At 41.0% G+C, this 15,622-nt stretch overlaps 1 protein-coding gene across 3 annotated transcripts in view; it reads right to left on the bottom strand.

Moving 5' to 3' along the window:
* ror1 (receptor tyrosine kinase-like orphan receptor 1) overlaps positions 1 to 15,622 on the bottom strand; it is a 130,181-nt gene that overhangs the window by 31,490 nt on the left and 83,069 nt on the right. For 2 of the 3 annotated variants that reach the window (XM_031283958.2, XM_036007503.1), the window contains 3 exons: positions 13,350 to 13,406; positions 5,716 to 6,006; positions 5,392 to 5,425 (listed from right to left, as the gene is read on the bottom strand). In XM_031283958.2, the coding sequence (XP_031139818.2) occupies positions 5,392 to 5,425; positions 5,716 to 6,006; positions 13,350 to 13,406 (382 nt within the window). The remainder of the gene's footprint in view (positions 1 to 5,391; positions 5,426 to 5,715; positions 6,007 to 13,349; positions 13,407 to 15,622) is intronic. The other variant, XM_031283957.2, reaches the window with a different exon arrangement.

Below are 15,622 nucleotides of genomic sequence, written 5' to 3'. Positions count from 1 at the left end.
ATATAATTAAATTCTGATGACTTCATGGTGTACTTCTTTTTTTCTGTGATTAATTTGCTCATTCAAAACAGACAGAATAAAATAAATACAGCACATGAAAAAACTAATACAAGTCATTTAGAGTTCATCTGCAGTCCAGCCTGCCCTGCCTAACTGATTAATTTAATTGAAAATACTGACTAAGAAAAAGAAAATCGAGACAAAAAGAAAAGAAAGATGAAGAAAAGAGAGTGTGTTATTGCATCATAGACAGTTTTAGCTTGCACTGTCAGAGTGTTCACAGTTTGCACGCAGGCCTCAGTTAGGAGTTATTAACTGCCTCTGATCTGAGCGCTCAGCTAAACCTCCTGTCGGCTCACACAGCTAATCATACCTGAATGCCAGCGACCCCGCAGAACCTGGGAATCAAAGAACATCATGCAACCCCCGAGTGTTAATGGTACCATCCTCCTTCTACCCTGCTAACACTGTTTTTCTTTCACTCCCTTCACTCTCCCGCAGTCTCCAACTTTTTTTCTGCAAATGAAGGAAGTGTGGCAGCGTACAGAGAGAGAGAGAGAGAGAGAGGAAGATGGAGAAAGTTGGGGGTCTAATTTTGGCAGGCGAGACTTTTTCCCCTCACCCTGTGTTTATTCTGGCTCTATTAAAACATCTCCAAGGAGGAGAGAGGAAGAGAAGGGGGATATGGAGGGAGGAGAATGAAGGAGGAGGAGCATGGGCACAGTGTAGAGGAGATGCACAGATCTTTCTCTTGGTTAGTGATAACTGGTAGCATACTGATGAATTTAGGATTAGAAATTAAACTGATTTAGAGTTGAAGATGTGAGACTCTAGACTTGGACTTGAGTCAGACTTAAGTCACAAAAAATGAGAACTTGAGACTTGACTTAGCCTGCTGTGAGACTTCATATAAAAGGAATAGGTCTAATCGCCATAAAACCACAAAATGTTATTTTTATACTTCAGTTTTTGGATGGATTAAACAAATTAGGTATAACGTGTTAAATTGTGAATGTGAAAAGGGTCTTGCTATTGGACAGAGCCAGGCTAGCTGTTTCCATCTGTTTCTATTCTGAGCTACACTAACCGGCTGGTGGCTCCAGCTACATACATATTTACCTTTCAGACATGAGAGTGGCATCCATCTTCTCCTCTAAAGGCTCTGACACAATCCGATTATCGACCGTCGGACAGTCTGGCGAGGTCGGTGACTCGAGTCTGTTTGGTGTGTTCCGTGCCGTCGTCAGTTGGAGGAGCCGTCGGCATCCATTTTGGCCGATTTGACTTGTTGAATCGGCCAGTGGGCAGTCGGACTAAATGACCAATCTGATTGGTGGAGTGCTAGCCCTTGACTAGCGAATCAGTGCTTCTTCCACAAGAAGAAGCCCGAGAGCTGACAACACCAGTATCTTCTTATTACTAGCCATCGTATTTTCTTCCGTTCAGCGAGTAATGACAACAACGATCCTTATTGACTACTATCAACACTCTGATAAAAACAATGACTGATGACAGCGTGCTCTGTGTTTATTAGGTCTAGAGAGATGTTCCATCATTTCCAGTTTTCATTTTTTGGGCGACAATACAGATTAGCGCCGCCTGCTGTTATGGAGACGTATTACGCCTTGCGCACGCACAGAACGTATGCTCAAGTCGGCGTCGCTTCGGTGTGTTCCGAGGGACCTTTTTGAGACGGTCGGCCGTCGGGTTGGTGTGTCAGAGCCTTAGTTCTCTGCAAAATATAATAATAAAATAAATAAGCATATTTCCCAAAATGTCAAACTATTCCTTTAATTAAGACTTGACAGGAGTTTTTTTGCTCTTACTCTTGTTCTGATCGTGCAAAATCCTGGAACAATAAAAAAATAAAAAGACAGCAACAGACAGGCCTTGCTTAGCCACACACCTTACATGTTTAGTCATTAGGTCTCCATATTGAAAGGACTTTTTACTATTAAAAATGCTTTAAAAGAACTATCAGCATTCAGAGAACTAAAGGGCCTTCACCTTAACTTGCAATATGCTTATGAAAACTTGCAACTTGAGACTTGTTCTGACAGACTGGAGATCTTACTTATAAACTTGTCTTGAGACATTCAATAAATGTCCTTTAAAATACTTAAACAGTAGCTCTTGAAGGAACACTTAGATATCTAAAAATGTCTGTGCTTAAGAAAAAAGTTTAAGCTTCAAACTCCTGTCCTCCTCCTGTCTCCTCCTTTATGTAATTCTGATCTTCTCTGCTGTAGTTTTCTGCTCTGGTCTCAAGTAGCCACATTGGACTCAAGCTGACTGAATCATAGTCGAAACCTCCGAGCTGTCAACTCTTAGTTTGCCTGTGGCTTCTCTCAAAAACCCAACCCTGAGGATATATACGAACACACACACACACACACACACACACACACACACACACACACACACACACACACACACACACACAGTAATGTCCCGCACACCACAGAGTGTATACTTAAGACCAGCGTAGAGGGGATGGAAATCAGAGCACAGACTGAAGCAAAGACAACACTGAGGACATGAAGTTAATGTTATGTTCTGGTTCAACAAGGTGGGTGGCCAGAAATTTCCCCCCCAAATTTTTGAGTAGTACTTGTGGCTAATTTATCCCAAGAAAACGGAAGTCACTGTGCACTCTGTAACACTCTCTGCTGAACATGGAGATGATGGGAGAGAGTGGGAGGTACAAAAAAGTATATTTCACCTAAACTGACAAGCTCCTGGACCAGATGTCTTTCCGAAAACTTTGAGTCAAGGAGCAGACGTTTTGACGTTTAAACAGCTACGGCATGAGGTAAGAGTTTGTAGGTCATCACGTGTCATCATTAGGTGACCCTGTCTTCTTGACGGCCTGCCACCCTGCTTTACAGCTAATAAGTTGGCTATGGCACTAATAATGAGCAGCAGTGACGATCAGCCTACCACCACAACAGCTCCGCAGTTGTCAAAGGAGGCCCCTGTCCGTTTAAATGAAGTCTGTTATGACTGTAATGAGACTTTTGAATGCTGGTCTTCGGTTCACTGCAAAGCTTTCTTCAACACAAGGAGAACTTAATTTGTTCAAACTTAAGTTAAGTGTTAAGTGTAATGTGTCTGGCGTGTTAAAGCTGTACCTCAATTAGTTTAGACTAAAGTCCTAAAAAACTTAATTTATTAACTGGAACATCAGACTATACTAACAGAAGTATTTGTCTATAATCCTTGAACACAAATGTATCATCATGGCAATTTTCATGGTCCTAACAAGCATAGTCTCGTTTTGCCAGACCTTCCTCCACAGTGCTGCAAAGGAGGTTCTGGCTAGTCCACACAGCATTCCGGGATGGGAGAAAAACATGCTCTGGTTTATTGGCATTTCTTTAAACCAATCACAATCGTCATGGGTGGCGCTAAGCACTGGACAGAGCCACGGTGCCGCTGCAAAATGGGGGAAAAAGGGAAGGAACTTGTTTTGGTGGAACATGTGTATGTTCAAAAGTTGTTCTAGTCTTGCGACAGAAAACTCAGATTGGACAGATAGTCTAGCTAGCTGTCTGGATTTACCCTGCAGAGATCTGAGGAGCAGTTAACCATAGTCCTTATAAATCGACTGGAGTTTAAAGTTCCAACACAAAGAAAGTGGAAGGTAACGAACATCCGGCTGAAAAGAGTGAAATCAGGCGGAAATTCAGGCGGCAACAGAACAATTCCCGAAGCAAGAATATAAAAAGCATAACTCTTTTATGAAAATAGGTCATTTTTATTATAAGAACATTATAAGTTAAGATTTTGTTGCCATTTATAAACTTTTATAGCCTAAAAAAGAACCTTAAGATGCATCATGATCATAGAGCAAGAGCAGATTTAATTTTTTTATTGCATTGCTGGAAAATTATTCCTCTAATGTGAGGAATTGGATTAGCAATGCTGAGCAATGTCATCCTGATAATCTTTTAAGTCAATGTGTAACAAAATCACATTGTTCCATTTTCTTATCTACATTATATTTCCATTTTAGTTTATTTCCAGTGCTGTCACAGTGTTGTTTTTTAGGCCAGCCTCTTTGATTTTTCCTTCTTGATGATAACTCCCTTGAGAAAATTGCATTGTGAATTCTTTGTGTGCCAACTGTCTCATCTATGAAACAAGCTGTAATTTAGTCGCACAGGACAAAACAATCAAAAACATGTAAACAAAGGAATGGTAGAAACAGATGTTTGAAACAGAGCACGCAAAATGTGTGAGTATGTGCATGCAGTCGTCTCAGTGTATGAGTGGATTTAGTAAGTGTCTGATATCCGCTATGTGCCAGCAGTTTTGATTCACAGAACGCCGCATGGAACATGGCAGCGAGCCTTGCCATAATGTCATGGGGGAAAATCATCTATCTTAACTCCTTTGATCCTGCGAAAATCAAACAAACTGAGAAAGTTCTTAAGAGTTTTATCCCACAACACTGGGGAGATGTCAAAACAAAGCAAAGGAAGCTCGCCAGACTCAAACTAAATTTTAATTTAGGCAGCAGTTTTGCTTTTGCTAAGAACATGGAAATGTTTTAGTGGAATGTATTTATGGATACTTTCTTAAAACTTCTTTTGTATCTTCTTTTTGTATCGTTTTATTTGCTTCTTTAAAGCCCTATTTCATTTGATGTTCATGTTCATGTTAAGAGATTAGGGCTGTGGTTGGTTTTTCTGTACATTCAGAAAGCTGGCAGCTAATTAGGCAACTATAAAATGTTATATAACAAGAAACCACAGAGATAGATGTGCCTCATGTTTCTATACTGCTCATTTCAGGCGGCATTATTTTAGCGAGACATCAGTTAATCAACTTAACTCACTGGTAGATACAGGACATTCACTCTGAATTATAATAATTTCATTATGGCCCTGAAGGCAGATGAATGTCTCATTATTGCCCTCAATTTAAATGAACAGCACAGGTTTTGAATTTGTTAACGTTTTGAGTCATGTCCTGTTTTCTGTATTAGAGTTGACTGAAAGTAAATTAACCCAGTTTCTCCAGTACTACGCATATTAGTGTGTGTTTATCTATCAAGTCATGACCTTGGTATTCTCTATAATTAAATTGGTTTCCATTATGGACACATCAGAAACAGAACTTCAAATGATTATTAGAATAGATAGCAAATCAGAATTAGGTTATCTCTTTCTCTCCCTTTGTTGATCCAGGGCTGCATTATCACTAATAAAAAATAAAAAAAACACACTGCAAGTCTGCAACAACATGCAACAAATGCATGAGCATGCAAGAGCTATATCACCCGTAAATTACCTGAAACTGGCAAAACGTTCCAGTGTTTTACATACTGGTAAGTACAGTATAAATAGACTGACAGAGAGAAAAATGGATAGAGGAAAAGCAACTTACGTTGGCCTTCCTGCCAGAGTTGTAGGGAGTGGATCTGGAAAAGAAGACAAGGGGATTTTTTTTTTTTTACAACAGGATAAACAATATTGCTCCCAGATTTTACTCTGCACAAGCTGCCAGCTACAAGCAAGAATCAGTGGAGAGGAGTGTTGCTAAAAGGAGCCAGATCTCTAGTGGGAAAAGATGAGATGGAAAAAATGTCTTTGTTTGTCACAGTAAGTGCGTAAACCACTTGTCATAAAGCCACTTCATTGTGACATCTGCATGCCAGTAAGTTTTTAAATGCTTGGCAGCTACTACTGTCGCCACTCTAATTTCTCTTACCAAATTTGACAAAGAGCACACCCGTCGTGGACACAGTACCCTGGGTGTTGGTGGCCACGCACTGGAAGTAGCCCGTGTCAGTAGTGTCCAGGTTGCGGATGCGGAGGCGTGATCCGTAAGGCATGGATCGGTACGAGATCCTCCGTGGCTCTTGCACCACTGGGGCGTCGTTCTTCAGCCAGCGCACAGTGGGCGGCGGGTTACCGGACACGCGGCAGAAAAGCTCGGCTGTGTGGCCCAGAGAGGTGGTGATGTTGTTCATGGGAGCTTCAAGACGGATGAAGAAGGGCCCTGGAAAAAACATAGAGACACAGGAGAGATGAAAGGAAGGAAAACAAGGGAGATAAATATATATATAAATAAAAGGGGGGCTAAGTGAGAAGAAACGTCAGGGGTTAGATGATTGAGAGAGAAAAAGACATAAGGAGAGGTTGTATTACACAAGGCCAAGAACTAAGACATAAATCAAACAACACTTACTGTACTACATCAGAGCAAGATGTAAAAAACATGCTGCTGTTTAAAAAAGAATAGTGGTAACACAACTCTGTGTTTTCAGACACACATATCCAAACCCCGGTTTTGCAAGTTATTTTGTGGTTGCCACTGAGGTGACACCTAATTTCACTTTTCATCGTGGCTTTATGATGCCTGAGGGTTTTTTTACCCAGCTTGTGCATGAGCTTATGAGAAAACATCACCTGTGTTGAGGGTAAAAACTTGAACTTGAAGAAGAAAAGAACAAACAATGAGGCTGTCAGAATCCACTTTAATGAGTTCTGACGATGTTGGAAAAGACAAAGCTAAACATTATTGCACAATTATCTCCCAGAACCACATTCTTCCTCAAGGTGGTCAGAATTTTTTTTTTCTCGAGGGCCACCTAAGAGTTTAATGTGCAGGAAAAACATTGGTGTTAATGTCATAAAACCCTTCTGGAAAGTTCCCTCAACCCCAAAACCCATCTTAAGTATGCAGAAATGCTCCTGGTTACACAAAGTCAGCCAAAACAAACAAAGGAGGAAAAACACATACAGGGGAATCTCAAAAACTAGTCAGACAAACTTCAATTTGTGTGAATAGAGAGGCTAAGGAGTAAAAATAGAGGAACACACTTACATGTTGCATGGACGCCCACACATTTTAATATTTACTATGCCATGCAAATTCATTAGTTAGGGCTTCTCTGCACTGGGCAACATAACATGTACATCCCAACAAGGGTTTTCCCTATAAGAGCAATGCTATCGTTTCCAAAGCTGCTCTCACCTAATATGTTTATGCTCTGTTGTTTATTAATGTGTAGCCTACAGAAAACCATTGCAAGTCATCAGGAGAAACATGTTAATAGGACTCCAAAATAATCCTAACACTGGTATGTAATAATTCTGGTTAGAAGAAAAATGTAAATCAAATTCATTCCTGTTATAACTGCTATAAAGCTGTGTGTGCTGGTAGCTTTCTTCTGCCCTGGTTGGAGCATGCTGGTGCCTTTACTTGTTACTCTTGGTCACCATAGCAACCCTTGTGGTTGGTGGTACGTGCAGCTCATCTGACGCACACACCTCATGACATATTGTCATGTGTGTAAAATGAGTGCCTGAGACGTGTATGTGGAAAAGAGAAGTAGGCACATTTGTCTTGGCATGGCTGTGTGTGTGTGTGTGTGTGTGTGTGTGTGTGTGTGTGTGTGTGTGTGTGTGTGTGTGTGTGTGTGTACTCAAGCCTCTACTGTACTGAACTGAACAACACACACTTACACACACTCACGGTTGTCCTCCCTAAAACCCCGGGCTTAACGCGGCAATGTGGTACTAACAAGTGTGTGACAATATGAGACTCCCACCACTCTCTCCTCACCTCTCTCCCTTCTCAACCACTTTTCATCTGTCCTCCTTTCTCTACATACACAACGGTCTACTTTGTACAGCCCTGTCTCTCCACATTACAGCACTGCAGTCAGAACCGGACCTCCAGCAAGTCAATGGTGAAGTTGTCAATTCAATTGATATCAATTAAAACATTTAATTTAATTTTGCTATTACTAATGACAACATACTTTACTGTCACACAGAATCATCCATCCCATCTCCCCCACTTTCATTCTCCCCCTTCACTCTTTCCTGTCTCTCTCCATCTACTTACTCCTCCACTGCACTGCCCATGCATGTCCTATAATTTCAGACATAAAAAAGTTCACTTAGATCACATCATATAGACAATATATAAGTCTCACCATATATTCTTATATCATTGCTCTTCTGCATAAGTTTAAACATCTCTGTGAGTAGTGTGTAAGTGTTCAGTAGAGGCTTGAGTACACACACAGAGACAACACGCACACACACACACTCACACACACATGCACGCACGCACGCACACACGCACACACACACACACACACACACACACACACACACACACACACACACACACACAGTAAGCATTTAATGCACTCACACAGACTCCTGTGTCCTCTGTTTGCTTTAACAATAAATAGATTATCAAAGCACAATCCGTTAATAAGATGTAATAGGTGGTGTAATGGGTAGGACAAACTGATATGAATACAAATTAAGAAGTATGCTGGGACAGAAGGGAATGCAAAAGCACAAATAAAATAATGAGTTTCAATTGAATCTGTTGAGTCTGATTATGTTACCATTTGTAATCACTTTAAATGTCATTAGGCAACCATATAAGTACTGAGATGGTAGATATGACATTATTAGTAAAATGCTAAATTAAACTTTTAAATCTCCAAAAGGTAAAAATGTGCAATGTGTGAAAGGTGAAAACCTTTTTTCTATATATTCTTGAGTTTTGTACTAGTTCCTTGTTATGCACTAAATACCAAGGCAAATTCCTTGTATGTGAAAACCTACTTGGCAGTAACACTGATTCTGATTTAATAACAAACCAGATCAGCTCAGCTCTGCCTGCAGGTATAAAGCGAGTGTTGTTGGACATGAGACTGAACCCCAAATTGCTCCTGATGGTCAGGTGTGTGTGTGTGTGTGTGTGTGTGTGTGTGTGTGTGTGTGTGTATGTGTGTGTGAGAGGCAAATTGTAAAGTGCTTTAAATAAAGGCCCTATATAAATGCAGTACATATACAGTATAAAAGCATATTTGAAAATGTAAAAATACCCAAACTTGGATGTACTGTACATGGTTTTAGGTCGGCTCCAGGTGTATGCAATGTTAACGTTGCAACACTCCCTAGGTCATCACCTCTCATAACCACACTTACACACATACAACATGCAATGCTAACACCAATCACAGAGGTGTGCAAATACACACACTGGTAGAACCTGAGGTCATTGCTACTGTTGGTGATACATGTTTTAATGAGGGTGTGTGTGTGTGTGTGTCAGTGAATGCTTACATCTGTGTGTGGGTGTGTGTTTTCATTTTGATTTGACTTCCCAACTATCAACACAAAGTCAGGTCTGCTGGGAATCTGTTCCTGTACACTGTTATGAGTGTAGTGGACCGAATCGCCTACATACTGAAGCAACACTTTACAGACTTAATGTGCCTGTTGAGTCTGACTATAATATCTAAAAACAAAAGTACTTACATACATTAAATGAGAACAGCTCTGCTCTTAAAAGGCATGACTGTTTTGCCAAAGGCAGGAGGGTCACACAAACTGAGTCACTTTATCACTGTCTCATTAGTTGAGTTGATGGAAAAGAAAATGGTTTTTGGAGCTGTGTGCCTGCACACTTCATTAGCTGTTATAATAACTGACAATAAAGCAGTGGGGAGCAGGAGAAAGGAAAGAAGAGACAAGAGGAGATGACAAGAGGAACTGATGAGAAGAGAGGTGAAGAGGAGAAAGATGTCCTGCCAATGTCTGTGTAACAAAGCCGCCCTGTATGTAATTGTCTCGTGGTGAGTGTTGTGGTATTTGGCACCAGGAGTACTGTGAAACTCAAACCTATGCCTATGGACTGTCCCTTTAATGTGGCCGGCGACTAAATGGTGCCCTGTCATCAGCGTGCATTTGCTCGCAGTGGTTTTGTACAATCAAACACTCACACGCAGGCACACAAACGTAAACACGCGCACACCCACACAACCGCAACACACACAAACTATACATGTTCCAAACTAGACAAGTTACACAATACCTTCTCATCTCACCCGCAACATTGTACTTCTATATGCAAATATATGTCTATATTCAATTGCATACACGCACAAGAGTAAAGCTGTGCTAGGCAGGCTGCTCTCAGCAAGACACAGGCACAGAAACCTGAGTGGCTGCACAGCTAACTAAACACAGTAGATACACTGAGGAGTTGGGACTGTAGCATTGCCAGCTATGGCTAAAGGTGAGTTTCATTAAAGTTGGGTCACTCTCCAAGTCTCCAACAGAGAAAGAGGGAAAGAGGAAAGGATGTGAAGGAAGCAAAACGGATAAAATGAAACAAAGAAAAAGAAAGCAAGAATGAAAGAAAGCCTCAGGGAAAACGAGTTCAGTAAACTATCATCACTCCTGATTTCAGCCCAATAATGAGTCTCTTTCAGCATGATAACTTCCTGCTACTGATGCATACTGATAGAGCCACGCTACTTGAATGCTGTCTGCTTGGTCAATCAAAACCATTCCCTGCCTGCAGACAAAACAAGTGGTGCAATCACCATCTATCCATCAGATAAGAAACAGATGTTAGTCATGTGTCCGAGCTCAAACTGACACACACAAACACAGATACAGTACTATGAACACATGGGTGCGCGCACACAAACACACACACACACACACACACACACACACACACACACACACACACACACACACACGCAGCTTTTGTAGGTTTTTATATTTCATGTTGTTGTGGAAAATAAAGCTGTCTCTATGATTTGTTTAACTACTCCTTATTTTATGTAGGACTTTTTAAACATTCTTGATTTGCAACTGTGTGTTTAACTAAGTGTTTTATGTCTATACAGAATCTGCTGCGGGGCGGATGTTGTGGGAGATTCGGCTTTGCAAGGGATGAATTAAACAAACCAGACAAATTGAGAGAGCAAAAGTAAAGGTCAAGTTCAATAAAGTCTCATGTTGAGGATCTTCCATGTCAGGGTATCTTTGTGGGGGAATAGGCGGATGTTGGCTCTCCAAGCCAGGGGCAAACTGAGGAGAGGGATCGAGATTTGACTGATAACTCTGGGCAACCATGTAAGGAAAAAATACAAAAACGTTATGGTTCTGACTAAGTTGTTCCTGCAATGCTGACAGGAGGACAGCAGTTTTAAATGCTTCCTCCGTCAGGATCTGCTGAACTAAACCTGGGCAGCTCCAGAAGACGTGAGGAATAGGTTGAACAAGTCTATGTGGGAGAACCAAGCAGCCTTTAAGGTATACATGTATTTCCATATTGCATCCTGCAGTCAATTTTCTCAGGGATTTGGACCAGGTGGATTGCATGTTAAATCTGATTTGTTAAAGTTTGTTTTCTTGTCAAAGCATGTCAAATGTAGAAGCAATTGTTTGACTGTGAAACTCCTGGATATCTGGAGCAGAAAAGTCCAGTGCAGGATACTCTGTGAGTGCAAAGAGTTTAGTTTGGTGAGACAGATTAAGAGTGCTGATATATTATTTTAACAGTGCATTAATGTGTGCATGATGGCTACCCTATGCATCCTGTGTTTCTTCAAAGTATCGGTTGTGTGCATCCTCATATATTCATTTTATAATTATTTTCACTTCAGTGGTTAGTGTCAGGGTTTTGGCGTTTTGTCTTATTGTGGTGGTCTTGTTTTTCTGTTATGTTCTGTTTCCTGTTTTATTTTGTAGTCTGTCTTGTCTCCCTTGTCTTGTCTAGCTTTCTTCCTGTCTTTGTTCGTTTCCCGCCTTTTTTGATTGTTCTGCCCCACCCTGATTTGTTTCACCTGTTGTGTCACCTGTCCAGTGTTAGTCCTCGTTACTTGGTGTATTTAGTTCCTGTTCTGTGTTTGTCGCTTGTCGGATCATTTCGTTCTGTGTCCCGTTCAATCTGTCTGCCGTATAATCTGTTGCTGTGTATTCTGTTTGGTGTTCCTTGTTAATCCTTGTGGATTGCTTGCCACTGTTCTGTGTTTTTTCCTGTTCCTGTTTTTGGGATTCTGCTTGTAGCTGTTTTTGTATTTGCCTGCCAACCTCTGGACACCTTTTGTAAGTTTTGCCATTAAATTATTTATTCCGTATTACTGCAATTGGGTCCTGCATTTCCTGTATCCCATGACAGACTGTGACAGATAGGGCATTTTATCAGGATGTCAAGTAAGGTCAGCAGCAAACAACAAATGACAACAGCAACAGAAAGTTATAAAGAAGCACTGATAAGAGCTTATCGCTACTGCTGCTTTTTCTGCTGCAATTTGAATAGTAAGTAACCGTATTAAGTGTCGGGGTCTGGTGATCTCAGATGGCTGTTTCCCTTACCAGGAGAAAGTCGACCAATCAAAGCTGTGTATGTGGGATTAAGAATGGGATGTCATCTTCCTACATAGCTAGCTCGCCACTTAACTACAGCCATTAAAAACAATGACAGAAAAAAGTGCCCACAAAAATGACGACAAGCATGGATGACTTTGATGCAGCTGCACTAAATGTTGTAGGTAGATTTACAGGAATAACTACTTAATCCACGCTTGTACAAAGACGCACATTTGAGTCAAACAAAGTTACAAACAACAAAAAAATCAACTAACATGAACACAATGTCAGCCTGAATGAATTAAGTGCCAATGCAGCCTGATTATCAGACTAGTTCTGGTGTCAGCCAGTAGGGATTCCACCCTGATTTGCCCTCCAGTGGAAACCCATTTTAAAAGTATGCAGGCAAGTATGTGATCAGTGCTGTTTGTGTCGCATCTTCTTGTCTGAGTATGGATTGGTAAAATGCAAGTTGTGTGGGCTCATTCAGAAGGCATTCTGAGAAATGAAGGGAATTTCTACCTGAAATAGCCCTGTCTAAAAAAGTAAAATTCAGACTACAGCTCTGTTACAATCTCTGTCCTGTGGTCTACTCCTGTAGCACATCTGCAGACAACTCTGGGTTTCTACTTCACATGAACACACTTCATACTTTCTTTATTTCCCCCCAAATGGCATGGGGATGCCTGGCCAAAGTTGATGAAATAAGGGGGTGACCATTGAAGTCAAGCTGAAAGATGAATATATGGAGCGTAAGTGTAAGAAGATGTAGTGAAAGCATCAGCACATTTTGACGTTCCACTGTTAGCTTTTGCCAAAGACAGAACTAAAATTAGGTCAGTGGACATTAGGGAAATACAATGCACCTGTGGCTGTATTCCCACATGTTGAGTACATCAATGTGTAATTTGTTCCATCAATATTCCTCTACAGTGGCCTATGCTGGGACAATTGTCTGGGTTGCTGAAGGTGACCATTTGAAGAAAAATAATTTTAGCACATCATTGAATGTAATTTCAGACAGCACATGTGGGGTTACAGTTCAACACACCATGGGTTAATTGCACTGTGAACATATATTGCTTGTAACAGATGTGTTCACAGCTATAACGCTTTTTCTGGAAAGAAGTTTGTTAATGATGTGTTGAAATGGAGCCCTGCTTTGTGTGTGTGTGTTTTTTTTTTAATGTGTGTCTTTACCATCACTAGAAGTGTTCCATGAAGTGGTAGCTATCACACTGGGGTCTTGGGGAAACTCTGTAAACAAGAGGAAATGGAGAAGACTATTAGCATGTTTCTGGCTGTAGGGCTCTATCACCTTCTATTGCGATTTCACTTGATGGATCATGAACCCTGCAATTAGAATAAATGTGGAAGAGCAAATGAAAAAATGACAAACTGAGCTTCAGCCCCCTATCACAAATACAGACTCAAAAACCGGAAATGCGCAACCCAGTCTCACGACAGTTCGTGAAATGGTCACGTTATTTAGTCTATTGATTCGTGTACACGGACACGTGTGTCTTTTTTTCGTGGTGGTGAGCATGTTATTTAAACTAATGTATTTCAATGGGAAGCATCTTTTTTGATCACAGCACGACTACGGTAGCGAGTAGTATGAAATGGTGAAAATCTGCGCAGGGAGGTTGGCTGGGGTGGTGGATGGTCAAACCACACCGGACTTTCACCCAGGAGACCGGGGATCGTGTGGCGTTTCATTTCCCCGTTCTTTTCCTAAACACAACAATCCCGTTGTCGCGTGAATCAATGGATTCAATTTTAATAGATTAAAAATAACGTTACCGTTTCACAAACTACCGTGAGACCGTGTTGAAATGCGACAGGATGCCATTTATTGTGAATTGAACCTACAAAAATCAAGCTGCCACCGCCTACCGCTACTCAAAGAATCAAAAGTCAACCAGTGCCGCTTAGTAGGGAAGTAAAGAAATGTAAAAAAAAAAAAAGTGATTGACAGTCAGCAGATTCTCTAGTCTCTATAAAAATTTAAACATGCTACCGGGATTTGAATGACAAACAATGCATCGAACATCCCTCGGGAAATTAAATACTAGGGTGAAGAGGGTAAAAGAGCAGTTCAATGCTAAACACACCCGCAAGCCTGACTTAAGTCTGTATGTGTGGACAGGGGGTCACTTTAAACTGCAACAACAGACACACTGCTCTCGACAAGACCTTCTGCGTGAATGGGATGCTCCTAAATTTACGACGGCAGAAATGCTCAGCCCTAGGGTATACTCTTTAATTTAAGTCACACAAAGTCAAAAGAACGAGGTAAGAGTCTGTGTGGTAGCTAATGTTAAAAAATCAGTGCTGCAGCCACCTCTGTGTACAAAACAGCAAACACAAACACTGCTTTAAGAGTTTTCCCATCTTAAATCTGGTGATAGCATTGTACATTTGCTGGTGTAGATCAAAGGTTTGAATGTACAACAGGGAGCCCGTCAGCGAGCCATGTGGACCTAATGCTGCTTTATTACCAGCTGACGACAGAGCAACTCTCTGCTTTTCATTACAGAGAGAGAGAAAGGAGAAAATGGGCTTCAGTGTGCACTGCCACAGGTCACAAGGTGAGTCCTGACAAATGAAACAGCCTGCAGGACTTAAACATGCAGGGCTGACAGATGGGACCTGAAACTGTTGAAACTGACAAATACACATACATTGTCCCACAGTTACAATGAGTTCTGCTTCTCAGGCTGACCCAGTGTGTGTATGTGTGTAGCTTGGTGCAGGCTGGGATAGTTTAACATGATGAATAAGCAAAAGGCTTAAACACATGCAGAAACCCAAGCCCAGCATGTGCATTAACCTGCGCTGCACACACAGTACTATACTTACATATTGTATGTTTCAGCAACACATTTAAAAACAAGTTAAAAGAGTTTATTCATTTATTTACAACTTAAAAACATTGTTACGTGTGTGACATGCAGGGTGACAGTGGGGGAGAAAGTCTGCAATCAAACAGGACCAGTTGCCTGACACGGGGTCATGCTAATTGGGTGATAATGTGTTTTTTCACAAGTGCTGTGTCAGGATGGTAATGATTGTGTGGTGGTGCTTGTGAAATGAGCTGTGTTAATGAGCAGTTCTTTGGGCCTCGGCACCTGTTAGCGAGGGAGTCTGGAGGCTTGGCAACAGGCAAGCACCTTTATGAGCTAGGGTCAAGACTGTTACAGATTTTTAGCAACACTGGAGGGTATCAGAGCGCTGATAACATTGGACTATACTGTTGACACTTTGAGAAATAACTTTACTGTTTGCCTTCTCTTTCATCTATTTAAAACATGTCTGTCTGAATTCTTGGGTTTCTTGTGCTTCTGAATTTTTGTTTCTTCTTTTCTTCAGAGTGTTTTCGATATACAATACAGATAGGTGTGTGCTCATTGTGTTATTAAACTGATAACGATTTATCTCTGCAAACTAGGTTGTTATCCCCTCTAGAAAAT

The sequence above is a fragment of the Sander lucioperca genome, chromosome 11, assembly GCF_008315115.2.
Source record: "Sander lucioperca isolate FBNREF2018 chromosome 11, SLUC_FBN_1.2, whole genome shotgun sequence".
Lineage (NCBI taxonomy): Eukaryota > Metazoa > Chordata > Actinopteri > Perciformes > Percidae > Sander > Sander lucioperca.
This window is presented reverse-complemented; position numbering and strand designations above follow the sequence as displayed.